This window comes from Callospermophilus lateralis, chromosome 2 (assembly GCF_048772815.1).
Source record: "Callospermophilus lateralis isolate mCalLat2 chromosome 2, mCalLat2.hap1, whole genome shotgun sequence".
Classification (NCBI taxonomy): domain Eukaryota; kingdom Metazoa; phylum Chordata; class Mammalia; order Rodentia; family Sciuridae; genus Callospermophilus; species Callospermophilus lateralis.
The window spans coordinates 201244899-201268339 of record NC_135306.1 but is presented as its reverse complement, the minus strand read 5'-3'; the positions used below and the strand labels follow the sequence as shown (position 1 = coordinate 201268339).

Below are 23441 nucleotides of genomic sequence, written 5' to 3'. Positions count from 1 at the left end.
CCAGGGCTGAACAAGAGGATGTTCCAGTGGCACAACCTTTACCCCACATCAAACTAGTCCCTAGAATGGAGAGGTCACCAGGACTGAAGGAGAAGCCTAACAGCACCATGGGAAACCAAGAGAAAAATCAATATGGCGGGTGGAAACATGGGTTTGTGGGAGAATGGTCTAGATGAAAAGAAACTAAAAAGACATACAAACTGCAATGCCTTAGCTTGAAAGACTCCTGTATGCAGGAAAAATACAAGTTTTACAAGACTCTCTTCAGGGTTATACATATGGATTGGCTATTTGATCCTATCCAGGAATGGCTATTCATTTGCTTGGAAGGGACCCGGGAGTGCAATCATGATGAAGCATCTCCTCACCCTCAGGAGAGGGTGCTGAAGAATTTAGGGGTGCAGACACACCACAGGGATGCGACTTATTTTCAAAAGAAAAATGGTCTGCGTATAAGGAGAAAGCAAATGTGGCCAGGTGTCACAACTAGCGGCTGTGGGCGGAGAGGATAAAAGGTGCTCACCTGCTCTTTCAATATGGCTGTATGTTCAGAAAATTTCCAAGTTAAAAAAAGTAGTGAGGGGAGAGAAGGTGGGAAATGCTGGCAACTCATAAAACTCTCCCCACAGCGACTGTCAGTCCCCTCCGGCTTCCTCACTGTACCCCTACATCCCGTCTTTGCCTGGTTTAGAGCAGACATACAGAGCAACACTTTATGCAGAGGAAAACTGGGCCTGGGCCCCCCCTTGCTGAAGGGAAAGGTATGGATCAGATCCAAGGGTCAGGACAGGTGAATGTTCTGAGACAACAGAGGAGCTACTCTAGGGGCCTCCAGGGGAGGAAGTGAGGAGGCCCAGGACCCAGCCCTGATCCGCTCTGCCTGCCCCGGGCTCAGAGGTCTCTGCCAAGCAAGCAAGGCCCTGGGAAGGGCCCAGCTGGAGCCGCCAGAGTCAGGGCCCCTTCATGTGTCCCTCTCACATCAAACCACGGCCTTTGAGAAACAAACAGGAAGTCCTCCGTACGGTGCCCAGGAACAACTTCAGTGTCTGATAACTAAATGATTCCTCTCAGCCTTCACGGAAAGGTAAAGTCCAATACCTTGCAAGTGTGTTCACCGCAGCCTTTCCCAAGGGCCAGACGTGGCTTCGGTGGCCGTACCTGTGTACCTGGTTTCACAAGGACTTGAAGGGGTTCCACCCTGCAGACCTGTTCTGAGTGTCTTCATCTACTGCTTTGCACAGCCCTGCGTATACTTCTGGAACACCAGTGTTCTCCTCCATCTCCTACACCCACACCTTGGTGGTTGGTCTAGCTGCATGTGCCGAGGTGGCAGAGGCTCGTCACTGAGCCACGCGAGTGGCCTGCATCATAAGCCACTACTCTTTACCTAACTCTGGGAGGCAGGTCCTCGATTAGAGAGGAGAAAGGACTCCCAGGTTGGTGAAGCCACTTGTCCATGGTCACTTTGCAGGGATTAGCTGATCAGAGCTTCAACTAGCTACGTTTACTCTAGATGTTTCCTCTGTTCATACAAAGACCTCAATCAAAGCAAGTTTTCACCTCCCTGAGAGTTAATCGTTTTTTCTGTCTCCCCATTTAAGTTGCCATAAATGTGCCTCACACACTTCCAGGAGTGTCCCAACAGCGCTTTGGGACAGGGATGTCATATTTATTGCAAGGTAGGCCACGGTACACGGCAAGACAGAGCCAACCCAAACGTTGATTTTGGAACAAGAATTGGAACCAGGTTCTATCCTGTTCTGACAGGGAGAGAAGCCAAAGCCCTTCTAGCAAGAGAACCCGGGACTCCAGTAAAGAGAAGGGATGCTGGGCCTGGGCAGGAGGCCTCCCACTGAGCTGCAGCCAGCAGGAAGCAGGCAATTCAATGCCCCCTAGATCTCGGAGACAAAGCTGCCCCCAGGCTAGGAACACGGAAGGCCAGGACTCACACCCAGGCTCTCTCCCCTGAATACCACGCCCCTCCTGCCTGTCCACCACGTGGCCCGTGTCTCTTCAATGGCTGCCTTTTCTCAAGATCAGCACAGGAGCAAGGGGGAAGCTGGAGCGTACCTCTGGCCTCCTCTGGCCTTCCCTCGATTTTAGAGCCAGACAAGGCAGGAAAAGGGACAAGGCCAGCTGGGGAGGGACAAGATTAGTGCCTAGAGGCTGACAGTCCAGAGTCAAGCAAGATTGAGAGAGATGAGGGAAGCAAATCCAGTAGATGCAGGTCACTGTGAATTATTCATCTTCCTGCCAGGGCCCAGCTCAGAGTCATGGAGCTTCTCAATGAATGTTTGATGAAAAGTCCCCAGTGGAGGACGTTCTGTAGGGATGGGGACTGCAAGGAAAAGCAGACACACTTTTGATGCACAATGGTGAGGGTTCTTGGCGCCCACAGCATGGCAAAGACAGGAGAAACTCCAGGGAGTAGCGGGAAGAGATCAGAGAGGCAGAAATAGGAAATGAAAGAGGAAGAGGGGGAGTAAGCCCACACGATTCAGAAGATCCCGAGTTTCGGATTTAAGCACTGATGCTTGAACAAGGTTTCCTAACCTTAATAATGAGAAATATCTACATGGCTGATCTAAGGATTAAATAAGATAACACATATGAATGCACTTTATGAAGTTGCAAGAATTAAGTGACTTTGTCTTTTTTTTCTTTCTTTTTTTTTTTAAGATATAGGAGCTTGCTATATTGACCAGGTTGGCCTCCAACTCCTGGGCTCGAGCAATCTTCCTGCCTCAGCCTCCCCAGCAGCTGAGACTACAGGTATGCACCACAGTACCTGGCTAAGTGACTTTTTATTATAAGCACAGCCAAGGTCTAAATTCTGCAGGAAAATCCTAAGGACAACTGCTCCCTCCTTTGGGGGAAGAGGTAGGTACCTAACTTCTGACGTCTTCTGCCGCAGTCTGGCTGGGCACAAAAATCAAGAGCCACTCAAACAGGAACAAATTTTATTTTTGAAACTCCCGCCAATGCCCTGTATGCTCCCGGGGAAATATGCCAACCCACACCAACAGAAGATCCCTCCTCCGGAATTCCCTCCTACTGCACTTCCCCAACCAATGGGAACTCTCCAGGCCAAGTGGACAGCAGGGGTCTAATATCCATTTGAATGTAGATCTTAACATAATCATACCATCTCAATGGCTTGCTGGCGTCACCTTACAACCAAAAATGCCATGCATCATTTTTACTTGGCTATGGCTCTTAGCAGTCTTCTTTTCTGTAGAAACAGAAAAATCCCCTACTGACATCTAGATTGTGCCCCGAATGGCTTCTTTAACTTATGGCTTCTCTTCCAAGCCCCTTGTTAAGATGTCACTGGACTGTGGGTGGCTCAGAGCAAGGTACTAAGGGGATACCCATCTGTCTGCTGCTCCGTTCCTCCCAAAACTTTGCCAGATCCACAAATACTCTGTCATTTCCTGTGTTCTCAGGAAGAAGTCTGTGCCCCAAGGGACAAAGCCACTTGCTTAACAGGCTGGACAAAGCTCTCTTGAGTCCCACAGACTGCTCCTACCTTTTCCCTTCCCATATTCCCCTGCTGCTCAGGGCCTTTTTTAAACTTGGTCTCAGAAAGTTAAAAAAAAAAAAAAATTCAAACTGCCAAAAGAATCCAGTTGTTCACTCTATCACTATTCAATTACATCCTCAGTAGTAGTCCATGCCTGAGAAGTCTCAATGTGGAAAGCAGTAAGCTTCATGGACAGGGGTTGTCTTTATGTTTTGCTACAACAAAATAGCTAGCATAAATTAACATTTTTTCTTCCAAGTTCCTCTTTGCATACTTTACATTCTAGTGGTTTCCTAATTCTCTCTCTCTCTCTTTTTTTTTTTTTTGTCATTTGTCTGATAACATCATGTTGCATGGTGTAGGGCTTACTTTGCCTCGAATATTTCATTGGAGTAGGTACAGGTGTATCTTACCTATGAGGACAGGGGGCTCAGTAGCATGATACCACTCCAGTGATCACATCTTCTTTCTCCCATTTCAGACTGTCTGCAGCCTAATCTGACTCCCGGCCTAGCTTTCCGACAACAGGCAAGTCACATCCGTGTTGCCAGATTTACCATCAATGAAATTTATACAGAAAGCTCTGGGGCAAAATCAGAAATAAAGAAAGTGTTATATTTTTACCTCCAACTTGTGAGATAGCGAAGGGGCATAGAAGAATAAGGCATTCCAGTACTGAACAGGATGGATGTGAGCACAGTTTCTTGGAGGAAACTCATTGTAAAGGTCAGGAAAACACTGATAACATCCAGAATAAGGATGGAATAACTCTGATGGCTTAAACTATGAAGTTCAAGGCAATGGACAGATTGAGCTTCCACATAAGAAAATGATTATTAGACAAAAACAGAATATTAAGACCAAATATATCATGCTTGACTTTTCCTTCTAGGAAACTCTTTGGTGAGAGCCTGGTAGGGCAGGGATCTTCTACAACTTACCTATGGAGTCATGAACAGGCTAGCACAAGTCCAGCAACAGAGAATAGTGGAAAGACCCCAACCAGGAGGTAGGAGATCTTTTACCTAGGAATTGCTTCACCAAAGCTCCTCACCAGATTGCAGAAAAGTCCAATTGAACTAGTACTGAAAGTCTGTGAAAAGTTTATACCCATCTGAATTCTGATTAGCATCATCAGCCCTCCTGGGCTTAAGCATTGTAGTGAGCAGGTCAAACAAGGTGGGGACAAAAACTGTAGGCTATATGGATATGGGTGGCCTCTTCTCAATCTTGAAAAGAACTGAGCCCTGCTCACCAAAGCCACCAGTCCACCTGGTCTCCACGATATGAAAGTGGGGAGAGTCAAGAATTAGGAGTATCCCACTTGAACAGCAAAAGATCACAAACAGGTCAGCATCCTAGACCTCCAGGGGGAATGAGCAGGGTCAAGGTTATCCCTCCTTTCTTTCTGCCTCTCCCCTATTCACCTTGCCCCAGTTTCTTTAGCCCAGTCCACCTTTTTCTCTGCTCTGGCTCACCACCAAGGGTGAGCCAATCCTTGTCTCCCACTCCCCGCTCTGAGTCTCTGGGGCTCCTGTCGAACTTTAAGGCCAGGACTTCAGACTGGGGGCTGCCGGAGTGGGATTGCTGCCTAATTGCGGAGCCACACACGTGGTGAGGGCAGGAGAGGCAGCCCTGGCTCTGGAGAGGTCCCAGAGCCCATTATCTTTGACAGTGCAAGATGAGGGAAGTGAATTCCTGGTAGGATTTAAAAACAGAGGGCCATTGAGTTGAACGTCCGAGAGTAACCTCGGATGCAGAGGGACCTGTTGCCAAGCCTGCCTACTGTTTCTAAATTCCGGTTCCAGGCATCCTCTCTACCTGGGCTTTGCAGACTCCAGCCCGTTCTCCTTCCACCAGTTCTCCATCCGGGTGTCCCAGAAGACCGGCCTTTGAGGTGGGTCCAGATAATCCTTGGGAGCGTGGGAACCTGAGCTACTAGGCTGCCTCTCCCGGGCAGCCATTGCGAACCTTCTCAGACCAGAATCCAAGCAGCAGCGAGCTCGCGCCAGGGACGAGCTTCCCTTCTCCGCCCCCTAGTTTTGCTAGAGAGTGCAGGACGCGCGCTGAGTCCCACACAGGGCTGCCCGCTCTCCCGCTCCTTTCCGCGGCGTCCAAGGGTGGCCATCTTCCGAGCTGGGAGCGCGAAAGCCCCGAGGAGCGCCCCCTTTGGAGAGTGCCCGGCTCAGGCTGAGCCCGCGGAAGGGGTGGACGCGTGGGTCGCAGCCCGCGCGGCAGCTGTGCACAGTTACCCACCTCTGGGACCTCCACGGCGGCGCTACCCCCTGGGGTGCGAAATCCGACCCCCACCCCACGTCGGCCCAGTAGGCCCAGAGGAGGTCGATTCTGGAAGTGGGATGAGCGCAGGGGATTCACTTTCCTTCCCTCCTGGACGTCCCGAGCTCGATTCAGAGCCTGAGGTCTGTTTGGCGCCCAGTAACCCCGGGCTCCCGATCCCGCCGGTGGCAGTGAAGGGAAGCTGGAGCCCCCAGACTCTTACCGTAGCATCTTCTCCCGCGTAGTGCGCGATGACCCGGTGGCCCCCCGGGTGCCGCGTGGACCATTTGGTGACGTTGTAGACCTTGCGGTCGACCACGAGCCACTTGTCGGTGCGCTGGTTGTGCTTCTGAATCTCCTCCCAGCTGAAGGTGGGCATCGGCGCCTCGCGCTCGGTGGCCCCCTCGCCCTGGTTCCCCCCCTTCCCCATGCTGCCTGCCCACCGGGATGCTTCGTGCGCCGCGGTTTCCGGGAGCCGGCGGCTGGCTGCACCGACCTTTCCCTCCTGGCCCGCACCCTCCTCGCTTTCGGCTTTTGTCTTCTCCTACTCCTCCTCCCACCGCGACCCCTCCCCTCGCCTTCGCTCCTCCTCGCCTTGCAAGTATCCCTGCCTTCCTCCGGTGTATCCCGATTTCCCGGTGCCCCCAAGTGGTCCCCTTCCTCCGCCCCACCCTCAGCCCGCCCGCTACGACTTTTGCCTCCAGTAAAAACTCCCGGGTAGCTCACGGCCTCGACGCCTCCTCCTCCCGCCCCTCCAGCTCCCCCCGCCCGGGGCTCCGCATCCTCCCGCGTTCCCCGCCGCCCGGGTTTCCACAGTGATCAGCAGAGCGCCTGCACCAATCAGGGATCGTCGCCCCGCCTGCCATTGGCCCAGGAGGATCTTTCGAAGGCCAGCGGGCTGGAGCGGTGGGTCCCCGGCTCCCCCGCCCGCCCGCGTGGAGTCGAGCCCTGCGGCGAGGCCCGCTACGTGTCCGACCTCCTCCCTCCCCTAGATGCAGCCCTAGGGCCCGGAGGAGATCCCAGAGGGGCAGACCGGGGGCGGCGACTGGGCTTGGCCGAGCTCCGGGGCGCGTGCGCGCACGCCAGGCGCTTCGGGGGTTTGCACCTGATGCCCGCACAAAGAGGGTTCAGCCGCCGCCCACGCCAGCAGGCTCTTAAGCTGGCGAGCAGGCCAGGACACCGAGTTGGTGAGGTCCACTCCAGGACTGGCTTGGCTAGGTAACGCCCTTCCCTGGCCCACTGGAGACTCCGGTGTCTCACATTGTCTGAGCGATCCACATTGTGTGGCACCTCCCCGGCAGCCTCTCTGGGGAAAGGAGCCGGTCCGGATCTGTTTGCAGGCTTTGAACCTTTTAATCAGACAGTCTTGGGAGGAGAAATTGGGGGATTTCTGTTCTGTTCCTTGTGCTAAGAGCCAATGCCAGAAAGGAGGTGAAATTCCAAGTCGGATAGGTCGCGGCTCTTTCCCAGGATTCAAGCTCACAGCCTTGTTGTGAAACAATACAGGACCATATATAATTGATCAGATAGTGGTGGTGTTCAGACTCCGGGAAGTCTCAGCCTGCAGTCCTGCAGGTCCCCAGATGCTGTTTAACGTCAGTGCCCTAACAGGGCTGGCCCAGATTCCTGGGGAAGTGGGCCTGGAAGGATGAGGAAACCAGTAGAAAATAAGGATGAACAGGGGGAGGTGCAGAAGATTTGGGAATCAGCAAGTGGCCCAGTCACTCCCGGAGACCACAGAGAGGACATAGTTCATTCTGCCTAGCTCCTAATGACTTCAGTGAAGGGAACACCACCTGATGCAGGGGTGACTTGGGCAGACTTGGGGAGGGGGGACCGGGCAGGATCCCTTTCATGTCACTCTCGTAGTGCCAGACCTATAGGACCTCCAGGGCCTCATCATTCCATACTGGTATCAGTCCTGAGCCCTGTCATTCACTCCACAAACCCCAGACCTGAAGAGGGCTAGACCTCTGCCTTAGAGCTTCCCCACAAGATAAGAGAGAACGAAGCAAGTCATCCAGGGGGTACAGTGACTTTTAGGTCTGTTAAAGTTTTATTGAAATGGAACCGAGAAGAGGATTTTTTCAAAAGAGTATTAGCACAATACAGAAATAACTTCAATGAAAAAGTTCTAAAGGGCTGTGGAGCTCAGGAGAGGGAGCGATATCTGAAAGGGAGGTCTCCCGGGTGAGCCTTGGAAAGTTGGGGAAAGCTGGGGTTCCTGGGAGCAGGTGCCAGCTGGGCACTAGCCAGAGTGCGGGGAAAAGGCAGGAACGAATGAATGAACAGGACGGCTGCAGCAAGGCCGGCTCCGGGCAGGTTTCAGGTTGGGGGAGCCTCTTGGGCCTCCATAAGGACAGGATGGAGGACTTCGTGGTGGAGCCAGTGCAGAGCTTTGAAAATTCACCCAGCACAAGTGTGCCCCGATCAGATCTGTGATGTGGAAAAAGAGACTTCTGAGGCAGGTTGGGGCTGGGATGGGAAGTGGGGAGAAGCCAGGGGAGCAGCAAATTTAGCTTAGGATGGAGGAAGGGAGGCCTGGACTAAGGGGACTTCAGGAGACCAATCTCCCACCAGAAGCACCTGGCACCCTCTGCCGTCTTCCTGTTCCTCTCTTATCGAATACTCTGCCTGCTTGGATGAGCTGGTGAGAGTGTGTGCTCAGCCAACCCACCCAGAGTCACTTAGGAAAAGGGGTGATCTCAGAGAGGGGGGAATTCCCGTGGCTTCCTCCTGTCCTCCAGAATCGGCCCCCTGCTCCCCCAGGAGCACCAAAGACTGCAGCCTCCCGTGGGTGCTGCCAGGATTTCATTATGATCTTTCATCTTTATCAGTGACAAAAGGTACCAACTTGCATGGCATGGAGCCCAGGTCCCCTCAGCCAGCCAAGAGGGTGAACAGATCAGGCAGAGTGGGGCATACGAGGGGAGAGAGGGCCTCCAGGAATGGAGCCCCCACCCACAATCCCTGCTAAATGGGGGGATTGCCCTCACAAGGAGGCACTGATGGGAGCCTGGTAAGGGTCATGAAAGAGAGAGTGAAAGTGAATCATACCCTAGTCATTTTGCAACTGGGGCTCATTTGCAGAGGGAACACAGTGGAGACCAAGAGCACCTTGGAGGCAAATCAGCAGAACCTTCATTCTGGCCTCTTCTGTCTCTTCCTTTCATTGGGTGATAAATATGGCCACATTGCTTCTAACCTTTAAGATATCTTCCTGTTGCATCTTTCCAAAGCCCTCAAGGTCCACCCACTGTCACATTTCATGAATGCAGACTCTGTCTTCCATTCACTTCTCAGTTCATTACAATTTCTCCATTTCTACCATTTTTTTTTCAGTGCTAGGGATGGAATCCAGGGCTTTGCCCGTATTAGGCAGCCGTCTACCACTGAGCCACACCCCGGCCCCAATCTACTCCAGTTCTCCTAGTGTGTCAGTCAGCTTTCTGTTATGATAACAAACACCTGAGACGATCAACTTATTTTTTAAATAGGTTTATTTTGGCTCACAGTTTCAGAGGCTTTAACTCTCTGGGCCTGTGATGGCACATCATGTGGAAACGTGTGGCAGGCAAAACCGTCTACCTCATGGCTGAGAATGGAAAGAAAGAAAGGAGAGGGGCTGGGGTCTCGCTGTCCCCCTTGAGGGCATGCCCCTAGGGACCTCTTTCTAGGTCCCACCTCTTCAGGGTTCCATTGCCTCTCAAAAGCACATGCTGGGGACCAAGCCTTTGACACATGGACATTTGGGGTACACTTACAATCCAAACTATAGCAAAACATAATAATAGCAATCCCTCCCATTGGTTTTTCCATTTAAGTGCACAAAGATCTTTCAAATAATGTACAAAACCACTGCATAATGTCCAGTACAGAGCGATCATTCAATAGACAGAAGTTCTCATCCTTCCTCCCCATGACCTGGTTTCTCCCATTTCCTTGTTCAGGGACCAGTCTGCATCCAAGTCTACATTTGCAATGCCATCTCTTTCCCAGGGCCTGACCACACTTCCACTCCTTCCCTGGGCTGCAAAGCTGAGGTCCCCCTCCCAATTCAAACCCAGAGGCAAGGGAGCAGCCCAGCCTCATGTGTTTTGGGGGTCTACCCATGTCTGATTCACCCTATTTCAGGTACAAAATCAAACTTGTCTTCTTCCCAAATCCAGCCCTGCCTTTGAACTTCTCCATGTCCATGAATAGCACCACTGTCCCTCCAGCCATGCAGTGTCAGAATTCCAGAATATCTTTACTTTTCCAGGATCCCACTCTTACAAAAAGATTATGGTGTTCAGCAGAGTCTACCTCCAGAGGGTTTTATTCTGCCCCCCCCCCGCCTTATTCCTTTGTCTCTGTTACTGCCCTGGATAAGACTTCTCAACAACCAGCCATTGCCGCACTGAGCCCAGATCTCACCGTGACTTTCCTTGACTCCAAACTTCTCTTCGTCCCTCATTACCTAGTGAATTAAGTGGGGCTGAAGTGCTCCCTGGGGGCTGGTCGTGTGACTCATGGGTAGAGCGCTTCTGGGTTCTATCCTTAGAAGGAAGGAAGGAAAGAAGGAAGGAAGGAAAGAAGGAAGGAAGGAATAAATGAGTTTTCCCTGAAGACATAGGCTTGCCTGTAGTTCTAATGCAGAAGGCACCAAAAAAAAAAAAAAAAAAAAAAATGTCATGTGGGGAGAAATAGCCTTATTTTTATGTAAAATCATGGTAGGAATATCCCATCGTAGTTCAGACCATGAAGCCAAAATTAGAGAAGTGTTCTTGGGCCCTGAAGTGGAGAACCAACAGAACCGATATGTCATATCTTTAAAAGCTTAGTTTATCTCGCGGGAAACAACTGTAAGAATGGGCAATGAATGACCAAGCTACACTACTCAGAGAGCCCAGGCTGCGTGGGTTGTGTCCAGTCTTTGATTCTCACATCAGACAAGGTCATTGAGTGCTTTGTATGTCCCTTTAGGTCCCTTTGAAGGGTACTGGACCACAGGCCATTGTTATTAGAAGGCCCAAATTATCCAAGCTCTGGCTCCTGTTGGCTTTGTGATCTTTCTTGACCAGGTCCTTTGGTTTTTCTGAGCCTCAGGGTCCTCATCTGTAAAATAGGAGCAAACCTACCTCGAATAATTTTGAAGATAAAATCAGGCAATTATGATGAAAACTAAAAACACTTTGTAGTCTACAAATTAATCCATCTACCCACTTCAAGGGACTTATTATTATTGCTGCTGTCATTGCTATTGTATCAGTAATGGCAGGGCTTTGGTATTGCCACCAATGTTTGTTTCTTCAGCTATCAGTACTGATAATTAACAGTTCTTGAGCATTGATCATGCACTGCTGTGTTACATGCTTTAAACCCATTGTCTATTTTAGACCTCATAACAGCCTTATTTTGCCAATGATGACAAGAGGGCTCGGGGAGATGATACAGTTGCAAGAGGTCCCATGTTTATAAGCATTGGTGGGATTTTTCTGATCCATGGCCCACATCCTTTCCATCAAATTGCAAATTGCTGGGTGACAGCAGGTAGGTGGTTAAACCTAATCTCACCCATTCGTTCATGCAATAGATATTTTTTTAGTTCCTATTAATGTCACACAGCATAAACAACTGAGGTAATGTCAATGGATCAAGCGGCCCTCTGCCAGGAGGAAGAGTTGCACTGGAGACCTTAGAGCCTGCTTTCAAGTTAACCAAGTTCAAGTGCATTTGTACATTTCATAATATCATAGTTTTAAGAACTGGAAATACCTTGTTTTACCGACAGGATGGCTAAGGTCCAGCAAGGATGATGAACTTGACCAAGGCCAACATTGTAAATGAACGGTAGAGCAAAGACTAGAAATTGTAACTCAAACGTTTTCTGACTCAAAGGTCAGGGCTGCCTTACTGGCAGCAGCCAAGGCAAATACAGGTGGCAAGACCTGCCCCAACATGACAAAATGTACATATGCACTTGAGCACGATGCTTCTGGAGCTTTGAATATCTTCTCAGACATGTAGGGTTAGGAGGCTTAAGTTAGATTGAAGTAGGGACTCACTGGGCATTAGCCAAGTAATCTCCAGGCCTCATGTCCAGTCTTTGGTTGGCTAAGCAGCAGGGTCAACACTGGTGCCCAAGCCCTGTCCCAGCTAAAGGAGGAAAAGCACCAAAAAAACTATCATCCTCATTTTTACAGTTGGGAAAAGTAATTGATGCTCAAGTAATTGGTAAAACTTGGATTTGACATTCAGGTCTAATTCCACAATACGATCTCTTTCCCAATAGCATTACCTCAGGCAACTCATGACCTTTTGTTGATCAGTTTTCCCACAAGAGATAAACAAGAGGTACCCACACATTTTGCCTGCCTCCAAGGGCTGTTGTGACAATCATGGTGTAACGGATAGAAAATCACTTTTTAAATTGTTATAGATGCAAATGAAATAACACGGATACATCTAGATATGGACATAAACTTTACATGGAGCTAATATGCTGGATCTGGAGGCAATTTAGTATCTAATCCAATCATCTGATTTGACCAGACTTGAAACTAGTCTCATGAAGCTGGGTGGTTGCAGAGTCAGGACTAGAGTTCACAAATTTTGGTTTCTATTCTAGGGCTCTTTCCCCAAGGGACCTCGAGGAATTTGCAGAGCTGGGTAGAAAAGTGGCTGCTGTGTTTCTGTGGTTCCCCCTCCAAGCCTGCTGTGAGGGGGGACAGGCATCCTCATAAGGGGCAGAGGAAGGACCCCCAAGAAAAAGGAAGCCCAGGGGCAGAGCTGAAGCAGAGGAGAAAGACTGTGACCACTGGTGTGGGGACATGGGCACAGGAGCCCACGGGGCACACAGCCAAGGCAAAGCCAGAATTCACCCGGGTCATGGAGGGCAGCCTGGCGATTACCTGGCTTTACTTTTAAGACAGGGAAACTGAGACCCAGAGATGGCCTTGTTCAAAGTCACACAGCAGTTAGGAAATCTGAGAGGCTTTCTGTTTTTTAAGAATAGGTTGGCGTGTCCCGAAGTTAAGAGGCTGATGAAAACACAAGAATAGTATGGCCTAGGCATCCAAAGCCACCCTCTCCATGAAAATACATAAAAGTTCTGGCTAAAATATAAAAGGGATCCCTCAAATGCAGCGGTCATCAATTTCTACCCAGCTTGTCAGACCCCAGGTGACCTGTCCCCAGGCCCACCTGAGCAGCATCCCTTAGCACTGGGCCCCTGGGCTGTGACATTGGGTGTGGGCACAAGAGAGGCTTCCTCTTTTGTCTGCCATTGCTCTAAGCCCCCCAGTCAAACCTGAACCCTCTCATGCCCCACAGGTGAACAAGGTCAAGTCCTCCTCTGAATGTCTCCGGTGGATGTCCGCTCGCCCTGCCCAAGATGCTGTCCTGCATCTTCCTTCCCAGAGTTCTGTGCCCGCCACTCTGCTGCCCTCACTTAGTCCTAACCCTTTTTTCTCCTCTGATCGTTACCGTCCAACCATGTGGAAATGCCCGTTTCTCAAGCATGGCTGTGACCTCTGAGTCCTCCTGGCTTTCAACCCCCCTCTCCCCACCTTCCCTGCCTGCAACTCCTACTCAACCTAAAGACCCACTGGAGAGGTTCCTCGGCTGTGGCAAAGTCAGAAGTTCCCTCCTCTAGGTCCCATGGTACTTCTGTCTATTGCATCGGGATGATTTTCCACATCTCCTCCACCATCCAACCTGTAATTCCTTCGGGGAGGAGGTTAAGCCTAACTCAGCATTGACTCCTTGGTGTGGGTCACATTCTGGACTCTGGTTAACCATCTGTGGAAATCTACCCTGGGGAAAGAAGGCTGAGCTAAGGACTCACCAGAGCCATGGGGTGTCCTGCCTCATGGCCCCTGAGGCTGGGCTGAGCTTCCAGGCCCTCTGTGTGTGTGGTGCAGAGTCGCACCCCTGGGTTGTGAGACTCTATTCACATTCCAGCCTTGCAGCCTCCTTCCGTTATTCAGCAGCTAGGGGCATTGTGGTGTGTCGGTTTAGCTAAGCTGAAATGCACTTCTGACCCCCGTGATAAACCCTTTTTCTCCATAGCCCACAGATGGGACCCCAATAGACACTGTGTGACAAGTACCTCCTAGACACTAAGGATGGGAAAAGAAACAAGCCATCACCCTCTGGGATCTCAGAGTCCCCAGCTGTACAACTCAGGGGAGCAAATAGATGATGGTTAAGATCCTCAGCTGCTCTTCAACTGTATGAGTGGACAAGCAACCACGGCCAAAGCACATGCAGCCGCTCTTTGCACATGCATGGGTTTAGGGACTCATTCATTCCTCCCAGAACATGGTGCTGTGAGTCAGATAGTGACCCAGAAACCACGCTCAGATGATTTTGGGGTTGTGTGTGCCCAGGGATAAAAGAGAGACCTTTGGATTCTGACCACCAGTGAGTTCAGCCAACTACATGCTATTTTGTTGTTTTTGTTCATCTTGAGGTCAGAGAGCTCCTGGGCTCCATGCAGAAAGTAGGGGGTGGGCAAAACTTCCTCTGTACTGTGCTTCTCAAGCTTGTCAGCAGGAAAGGAACAGCCTTTTTTAAAGAATTTCCAATTCGTCACTTGATTGACACTTTCATATTTCATAAAATGTGAATAAAAATGAATCACTGGGAAAATGACACTCAATCATAAAAAAAGAGAATAATGTCACTAGACTAAGGATTGGGGGTGGGTGGGAAAAGTAACAGAAAGAAATGAGATAACAGATATCAAAATACAATTAGAGGAATCAGTTCTGGTGATCCACAGCCCAGCAGGGTAACCATAGTCTACAATTGATGCTCTATTTCAAAATAACTGGAAGAGTTCAAAAGTTTCCAACACAAAGAAATGAAATGAAATGAACACAAAGAAATGAAATGAAATGTTTGAGGAGATGGAATTGCTCACTGCTCTCATTTGATCATTATGTATTATATACATGTATGGAATTGTCATACTATACCTCATTAAAGGGGTACAAATATTATGTGTCTTTTTTTTAATTTTAAAAGGAAACTGAAATATAAAAAAGATGCCAATATTTTAGCTCAGATTTTTTAAAATTAATGTTTACAGGCAAAAAAATTATTCTGTCAAGTTGCTAAAACATTTCTGAAGGTCTACTTCTCAGTTCTCTCACTTCTCAGAGACAGACAGCAATTTGTGGGCAGGTACTGACTTTGGAGTAAGGCTCCCTATTGCCCGGTGGGCTGGGGAGAGACCCCCAGCTGGTGATGCGTAGGCCCCGCGTCTGAGGTTTCTTGTTCTTCTGGTGCTAAACGAAGAAAACAGGTCTTGGAGTCACTCACTCTGTGACCAGGCCCTTCCAGATCTCAGGTTTCTCATCTGCAAAATGGAGCACAGGTAGAAGGATAAGGTGACTCACGTGAGGGCACCTTGTGAACACTTTGCATTGCGTGGTGCACAGCAGCAGGGCCTAGGCTGGGCGTTGGCTGTGGCTGCTGATTCCTAGTTGGTAAAAGGACTCGTCCAGGAGCACATTTTGGGAGTCCTAGGAGCAGAGGCAGAGCTGGAGAGACGGGTGGCATCTTGCTGGGTCCAGCGACCGGTGAAGAACTCTTGAGGACTGTCTACTGGGTACGAAGGGCCTGAGCCTCCCACAGGCATGGAAGAGTAAGGGGAAGACTGTGAGACATCCTGCAGGCTCTGGGTGCTGAGGTCTGCAGGCAACAGGGCGCTGGGACTCCCAAAGTGGGGGAGAGGTCCCTTTGAGAAGGATGGGGTCCTCCGCAGTGCCTGCTAACAGGGGCAGTAGTGAAGCATGCTCTGCAAGGAAGCGAAAATGGACAAGTTTGTGCGCACAGACGAGACATGCTGGTCCCTGTTATAACTGGGCAGAAACTTGATCTCCAGTGTGCATTCTCAAAGGGGCCATGGTGCCCCTAAAGGGCAGAGAAAAAAGTCTTATTCTTTTTATATATAAAATAGATGTACAGTGTGCATATTGGCTGGCACCTGCAATCCCAGGGACAATGGAGGCTGAGGCAGGAGGATCTCAAGTTCAAGGTTAACCTCAGGAATTTAGCAAGGCTAAGCAACTTAATGAGACACTGACTCAAAATAAAAAATAAAAAGGGCTGGGGAGGTGACTCAGTGGTTAAGCAAGCACCTCTGAGTGGTTAAGTACGAAAAATAAATAAATAAATAAAAGAAAGAAAGAAAGAAAAGAAAAAAAAAATACCCCACAGATGTGTAAACCAATACAGTAGTTAGTTATTATTTATCCACCATTTAATTTTCTGAGGTTTCAATTACCCACAGTCAACCACATCCCTCAAATATTATTGGTATATTGTTATAATAGTTTTATTCTTTAGTAGTCATTATTGTTACTCTCTTAGTGTGCCTAATTTGGAAGTTAAACTTTACCATAAGCGTGTCCGTACATGAGTGAACATGGGGTGTGTGTGTGTGTGTTATCCAGCACTATCTGTGAACTCAGGCACCTGCAGAACAGCTGGCATCATAACTCCTGCCGTTAAGGGGAGACTATGGTAAACAGCTTATCTGTGGTGTTAACATTTCCAGGGGGGGTTCCATCAGGGAGAGAAACATCTCAATGGCTCCTTGGGGGCTCCAATAAGGAAAAAGAAGGACACACCACCCAGGGCTCTGCAGAACTGCCACTATGTAGGGAGAAGCTGGTGCCATTTTTCACATGTGCTGTGAACTCACTGGCGTCCCCTAGGCTGGTGAGACCCAGGGATAACTAACTGAATTGCATTTTTAGTAACAACAAACCCCAGACTCCTGACTCCCTGTGCAAGGCAGGGACATTGCAGCCCTGCCCATGCCCACCACTCTACTGTACCAGGCTGGTCTCTTCTGGAGCCCTGATGCACCCACGAGTCACCCTTGGCTCATTGTGACCTCAGAACTATTTTAAGAAGCTGGCATTTCCCCCCCAGGCGCTGCATGAGAGAACCTGGGAGGACCGGTGCCAACTGTGGTTAGCCTTAATGAGCAAGTCTCTGCTCTTATGCCAGCTTCCAGAATGGCGCCTCAAACCTTCCTTTCTCGCCCTGGCTTCAGCCCTGCAGATACTCTGGTGGATCCCTAACGGCAAGGCAGGGGAAATCGCCCTCCCTCCCCACTCCTGTTTGGGCCAGCACACTCCCCCGGAGCCTCCCGACAGTCTCCTGCTCCTTTCAGCCCGAGTGATCTTAAAATACAGGTTGGATCCTGTCATTCTCGGGCTTAAAATCTTTCTCTTTTTCGAAAGTTCAAAATCTTCATGTCAGGCCTGCTTGTGGGTTTTGGAAAGTCAAGTTTATTCCTGTTTCATGGCCTTTGTCCAGACCTCTGCTTAAAATGTTCCTCCTTGTCCCCTGCCCACGTCTGGCTCAAAAGTTTCCCAGAGTTTTCGCTACCCACCCCCCCACCCCCCCACCCCCCCACCCCCCCACCACCACCTCGGCTTGTTCCCGCCACCCTGTTTGTTTCCTCCATAACACATAGTTGTCGTGCTTTGTAATGGTCGGTTTGCTGGTTCATGATTGTTTTTCTTCCCACTAGACTGTTAATTTCCTGAGGGTGGGGACCAGGTCCATCTTGCCCGTTACTATATATTCAACCCCGAGGAGAGTGCCCAGCACATACCAGGCATTCAGTAATTATTTATTGAGTGGGTCGAGCATGCATGAGCAGATGCTGCCCAACAAGAAGGGGCAGGCTGGGACAAACCAAAATGCCAGGGTCAAGGGGGAGGAAGCTGCCTCCTAGGGGGTCTCCTGCCCTAGCACTGTCTTTGATGATCCATATGGTCAGCTAACAAGTAGAGACTGAGGACAGAAAGGGTACTGCCCAGTGTTTTCCAGGATCTAGCCCCCCAGGGGCCTGGGGGAATTCCCTGGCTTCATAATCTACCAACCCGCATTGGTAATGATCTAGAAAGATAAGTCGAAACCAGTAGACCCACTCAATGAACTGGTAGGAAAGGTGGTTCCTGCTCCGACAGCTCTAACGAGTGCATCCCAAAGTCTGGGAAGGAGGGAAGAGGAGGTGTGGTCGACACTCCTTGGTCCAGTGATGTAAACAGCTCTGGTGGGCTTCTGGGGGACTTTTTACTTTCAGGGCACTGTTTTGACTTCCTTGACATTTCCACGAAAACATATCCTCTCAACTTGGCCACATTAGTTCATTGTGCTTTTAGTAACACCAGTGGGTTTGGATTTTCAAGGAATTTTTATGGCTTCAATTTCCCTAATTCAGCCAACCAAATTGTCAGTGCAATGCTCTGGGGAAGAAAACAGAAAGAAAAACGTGTCAAATATCTAGTGTATATTGGAACCGTGCAGGACACACACACACACACACACACACACACACACACACACACACAATCTCATCGACGAGTCACCTCCTGTGAAGTAAGCTTTATTATTCCTGTTTTACAAAAGAGGAAACACAGAGTTGAGATTAATAAAATAATTTACCCCAAACCACACTTATTAACTTAAAAAAAACCTATCATGAGTTCTTCTACAGAACAGCTTGTGTTTTGAAGTCTGAAGGACATCAGAGGAAACATTTGTAGTTGGATCGAATGTGGATCCCCACTATAAAATTCATGATCGAAATGGTCTCATGGGAGAGAATTCAGTGCTAATAGAGCCAAAGAATATCTATTGATCAGCCAGCAGATGTGTGTTGAAGATTAAAGGAATTTCAGAGGCCTGGAGTGGAAGCTCAGTGGACCAGGAGGCCTGAGTGTAGGTCCACCCTTACTTTTCACACTTTTGGGCTCTTAAGCTGCCCCCTCTCAGCCTCGGTTTCCCCAACAGGGCACCAACAAGACCCTCAAAAAGTTCCAGATTTTGGACATTTTGAGCTTCAGATTTCCAGATTAGGGATGCTCAACTATTCCAAAATCTGAAGCACTTCTGGTCTTAAGCATTGTGAGAAAAGGATGCTCAATTTGTGTCACTTATCAAGTCCCTGCTAGCTCAGGTGTCCCATCCGTGAATCACTGGTCAGGTCCAAGGCTTACTTTAGCAACCCTGGACTCGCGAGCACCTTTCTTGAATTCTTTCCTGACCAGCATTACCACATGTCCTGGTTCGAAGCCACAAAATCTCAAGGTCCCATTCCCCCCTCTATCACCCTCACCCCAATATTCTTTCCTGTGCGTTGTTCAGATTTCACTGGTTCTGCCCATCCTGCCTGTCCTCTCCTGCCTGGCTCAGGTTTGCAGTTGCTTTCCAACTGGTCTCTGCCTCTGAGCCTGGGTTCTGGAACAGTATGTGGGTGCTGCCAGACTGATCCTATTACGAGACCATGAAACTCTTCTCACTGTCCTCCCCCCTGGTGAAGCCACGGCCCTGCTCTTCTAATTCCCCCAGCTCTGGTCCCGACTCAACCTCTCTGACTATTAGTTAATCCCTTGGCCTCATTCCTTGGTCTATTAAAAATGGAGAGTGGACAAGGTCCTGCTCAAAGTTACTTTAGTCTAAAAATGCCCCAGCTCTCCCAGAGCCACACAGAGTTGCCGGCAGCCTGGTGTGGACCAACCTCAGCCTGCCTCCTCGCCACGTTGCCAGAGTGTCCTGGGAGCCAATGAGGGTCCGACAGTGGAGACAGGGGAGGGTCGAGTCTGGTCCATGCTAACTGAGATGCCAGGGATGGTGTTTGACTCCCTCAGCCTGTTCTTCACCTTCAAAAAGGAAAAGTCACCCTTTTCCTGGGTCTCTTAGAGATTTGTTGAGAAGGAGTGACTATATAGAAACAATCTTTCCATTCTCTCTCCCTCCTTCTTCTATCCCTCCCTTTCCCCTTCCCTTTTTTTTTCCTCCCTCCCCTCCTCCTTCCTTCCTTTCTTCCAAATATATTCATCCTATGCACCAGGCACTTTGGTAGACATTGGGTATATTATGATACCAGGCATATCAGGGGGGACAGTACAGTGTCAACCAGCTCTGTCCAATAGCTCTTTCCAGGAGATGAACTATGGTAGCCACTGACTGGATGTGGCCACTGAGTACTTGAAACATAGCTACTATGTAGGACTGAGAGTCTGCATCTTTATTGTTTAATTTTAACAAACTTAAGTTTAAATAAACACATAGGGCTGATGGCCTCTATATGGTATGGCACAGACCTAGCTGTATGATGGTAACAGAAGCATTAACAATAAGACCAGTCCGGGCAACTCAGGGAGATCCTGTCTCAAAATAAAATATACACAGAGCTGAGGATGGAGCTCAGCGGTACAGCATTTACCTAGCAAGTAGGTAGCCCTGGGTTTAAGCCTCAGTACCAAAAATATTAATGATTCATATTAATCATTAATATTAATTAATGATTCTCCAAAAAGTTAAACATGACTACCATATGACTCAGCAATTCACTCCTACATATCCGCCCCCAAAGAACTGCCAACAAGGATTCAAATACTTGGGCACAGATGTTCATGGTGACCAAAGATTGAAACAACCCAAATGTCCGTGAGTTGGTGGGAGCATGTGGTATAGCCATTGTGTTGGGAAGAACACAGAACGCCTGTTTCTCCTCTGTATTCAGGCCACGATCAACACAAAAGCCTTCTGACCCCAGGTACGGGGGGCTTTCACCCCCAGCACCAGACCCTAGCTGGGTCTCCTCCAGTTCAATTCAGTTCCACCTGAAGGTGGTGTCAGACCAAGGGCTCAGTCTCTGAGACTGCTCCCTCTACCATACCCACCGGGGTGGGCCACCAGTGATTTCCATCCACCAAGGCTCCCACGACCCTGTCCTTTGCTTTGATTAGTTTGCTTGAGTGACGCCCAGAACTCAGGGTGACACTTCCACTTACCGGTTTATTCTGAAGGATATTGGGAATCACATAGAAGGAGGGATGTGAAGGCAAGGCCTGGGGAGGGCACAGAGCTTCCATGCCCTCTTGGTGGTCAGCCACTGGAAGCTCTCGGAACCTGTTCTTCAGGGCTTTAATGGAGACTTTATTGCTCAGGCACAATTGCTCATAGGTGACTGATGACTCTCAGCAAGGCTTGTCCGTTCAGATTCTTCTTGATCTCTCTGTGTAGCATTCCTGCCTCCAGGGTAGGGGACAGGATCCCTGCCCCTGTGTAAAATGAGAAGGGTTTTATCATCTACTACTATTGGAGCAGGGTAGTAGGTCCAGGAATTTCTTTTTTTTCTTTCTTTTTTTTTTTTTTTTGAGAGAGAGTTTTTTGATATTTATTTTTTAGTTTTCGGCGGACACAACATCTTTTGTTTGTATGTGGTGCTGAGGATCGAACCCGGGCCGCACGCATACCAGGCGAGCGTGCTACCGCTTGAGCCACATCCCCAGCCCCCCAGGAATTTCTTTATGGCCAGCTCCAAGACAGAAAGGTGGTGGAAGATCAGAGTCTCTGTGACCTGCCTTAGGGAAGAGAAATTCTAGTTTCTGTGGTCCCTCAAGGAGAGAGTTAGGATCCAGCAACCGTGATCCAGATCCAAAATATATAGAGGCCCTAATATCAGGGGATATTAGTCAGCCATAAAAAGGAATGAGGTTGTGGATGTGTAACCCATGTGATTCTGCAATCTGTATTTGGGGTAAAAATGGGAGTTCATAACCCACTTGAATCTAATGTATGAAATATGATATGTCAAGAGCTTTGTAATGTTTTGAACAACCAATTAAAAAAAAAAAAAAGGAATGAGGTACTGATTCATGCTATCCCATGGGTGACCCGTGAACATTATGCTAAGTGAGAGAGGCCAGATGCACAGGCCATATGGTGGATGATTCCTTTGATATAAAATGACCAGGAAGGTAAATCTATAGAGACAGAAAAAAGGCTGGTACTTTCCAGGGGCTGAGGGGAAAGGGTCAATGCGAAGTGATTACTTAATGGGTATGGGGTTTCCTTACGGGATGGTTGAAAGTGTTTTGGAACTAAGTTGAGGTAATGGTTGCAGAACGCTGTGAATGTACTCAAGGACACCATGTTGTACCCTTCAAAACGGTCAATTGCATGTTTTGTGAATTTCACCCCAGCAAAATACATACGTGGACACATACTGTGATCGATACGTAAAGAAAAAATCAAGATGCTTTGGTAGAGAGTGATGGGGAGCGGGAGGGCACCTTGCGTCCAGGTAGATGAGGAAGGGCTGTGCAGGGTGAGACCTGTGGGCGGGGAGACAGGTCCTTGTGGTGGCAGCAGTGGGGAACCAGAGTTCTCTATGGAGAGGGAAAATAGCAGGAGCTATGGCCGGAGGGCCAGAGAGCTGGACGGTTCCAGGTGTTGGAAGGGGCCTCTGGAGGGACTTGCGAAGTGGCCATGGGGTCATGAGAAGGCACATCATTGCCCCACACCCTGATCATCCCCCAGGATCACTGATAAGGCTGTCCTCCAGCTGGGCTGACACTGGTTGGAAGGGTCCCCGCGTCCTCAGGAAGTATCTTACTCGGAGGGCGTGTTCTCCGGCTCTCTACCTGCAGGGTGTGGGCTCGCTTAACCCCCCCAGGACTGAAGACATTCTCTGCTGCAGGGTTCAGCGGAGTGGGGGTGGGGCCACACCTGCCAGGTGCTCTCCTGGCTCCTTTGTCCCTTCCTGCCTGGACCTCAGGGTGTGTCTCCTTCCTTGTAAGGCTTCCCCCCTTCCCCCTCAAACAAACGTCGTCCTCCCCTGACAGCCTGCCCATTGACTAACTGTCCCCTCCCTCTGAGCACCAGAGCCAAAAAGTTCCAGCTGCTGGGGTCCATCCCCGGCCAACTCTTCAGCCTGGGGGGCTCCTCAAAAAAACCCGTGACTCCCTGCTCAGTCACTTCCTGCATCTCTGCAGAGCAGAGAGCGAGCCCTGGGCTCGGAGGATGCCTCTTTTCAGCAGGGGAAGGTGGAGAAGCAGCAACGGCAGGGAAAGGACAGGTTCAGATCTGCCCTGGGCTTTGAAGTCCTGCCTGCCGTCCATGGAGCACTGCCGCTGTGCCCCGTGCGAGGTCAGCAGGTGAGGAAAGACCCAGGAGGACTAGCCAAGGACCAGGGCAGCGGTGGTCGAATGTGATCGGCAGCAGTTGGCATGTGAGGGTTTGGGTGCTGCTTTTCTTCTTACTAGATTTTGACACCCACTCTGGGTCAGCGAGGCCAGTCTGCGGCCTCCTCGTTTTACAAGATGAGTCCCAGAGATCGACTTGTATCAAGGTCATCCTGCAAGAGTTAGCACCCCGGGCCCTGGACTCCCACTCGGTCATCTTTCCCCTGCCCTAGTCGGATGCCTCCTGAGGCACCCCACCCCACCCCAGCATCACCACCAAAGAGAAATGACCTCAGGCTGGTGGGGGGATTGGAGGAAAGACTAGCCTCAATTCTGGGAGCTTCCTACAGGAATAAGGCTGTCTTTGGCCTTGGAAAGACAGATGTCCAAGCCCCCTGGGCTTGGGTCTTCCGGAAGCGTGCTCTCTGAGCCAGTAGCAGGGTTCCTGGGCTGGCCGAGCCTGCCGCTGGCCCCCAGCTGCCTTGCTCCTGCTGCCCAGGGGTGGACGTGGGTCTCGACAAGGCCAGTGGTGCTGAATTCTGGGGAGAGGCCCCAGGGCAGCTGCAGAGAGCTGGACTGTGTCCTGTGTCTCCAACTACCAAGTGGCAAATAGAGAAAGCTAAGAGATTCCGTTTTCCCAAGGTCACCGGGGTTCA

At 49.8% G+C, this 23441-nt stretch overlaps 1 protein-coding gene across 1 annotated transcript in view; it reads right to left on the bottom strand.

Annotated features, from left to right (window-relative positions):
- Nucleotides 1–6424, bottom strand: part of Fads2 (fatty acid desaturase 2) — a 30259-nt gene extending 23835 nt beyond the window's left edge. Inside the window, exon 1 of the mRNA XM_076847321.2 lies at nucleotides 6024–6424. Within this exon, the coding sequence (XP_076703436.1) occupies nucleotides 6024–6230 (207 nt within the window). The 5' untranslated portion in view covers nucleotides 6231–6424. The remainder of the gene's footprint in view (nucleotides 1–6023) is intronic.
- Nucleotides 6425–23441: the final 17017 nt, after the last annotated feature.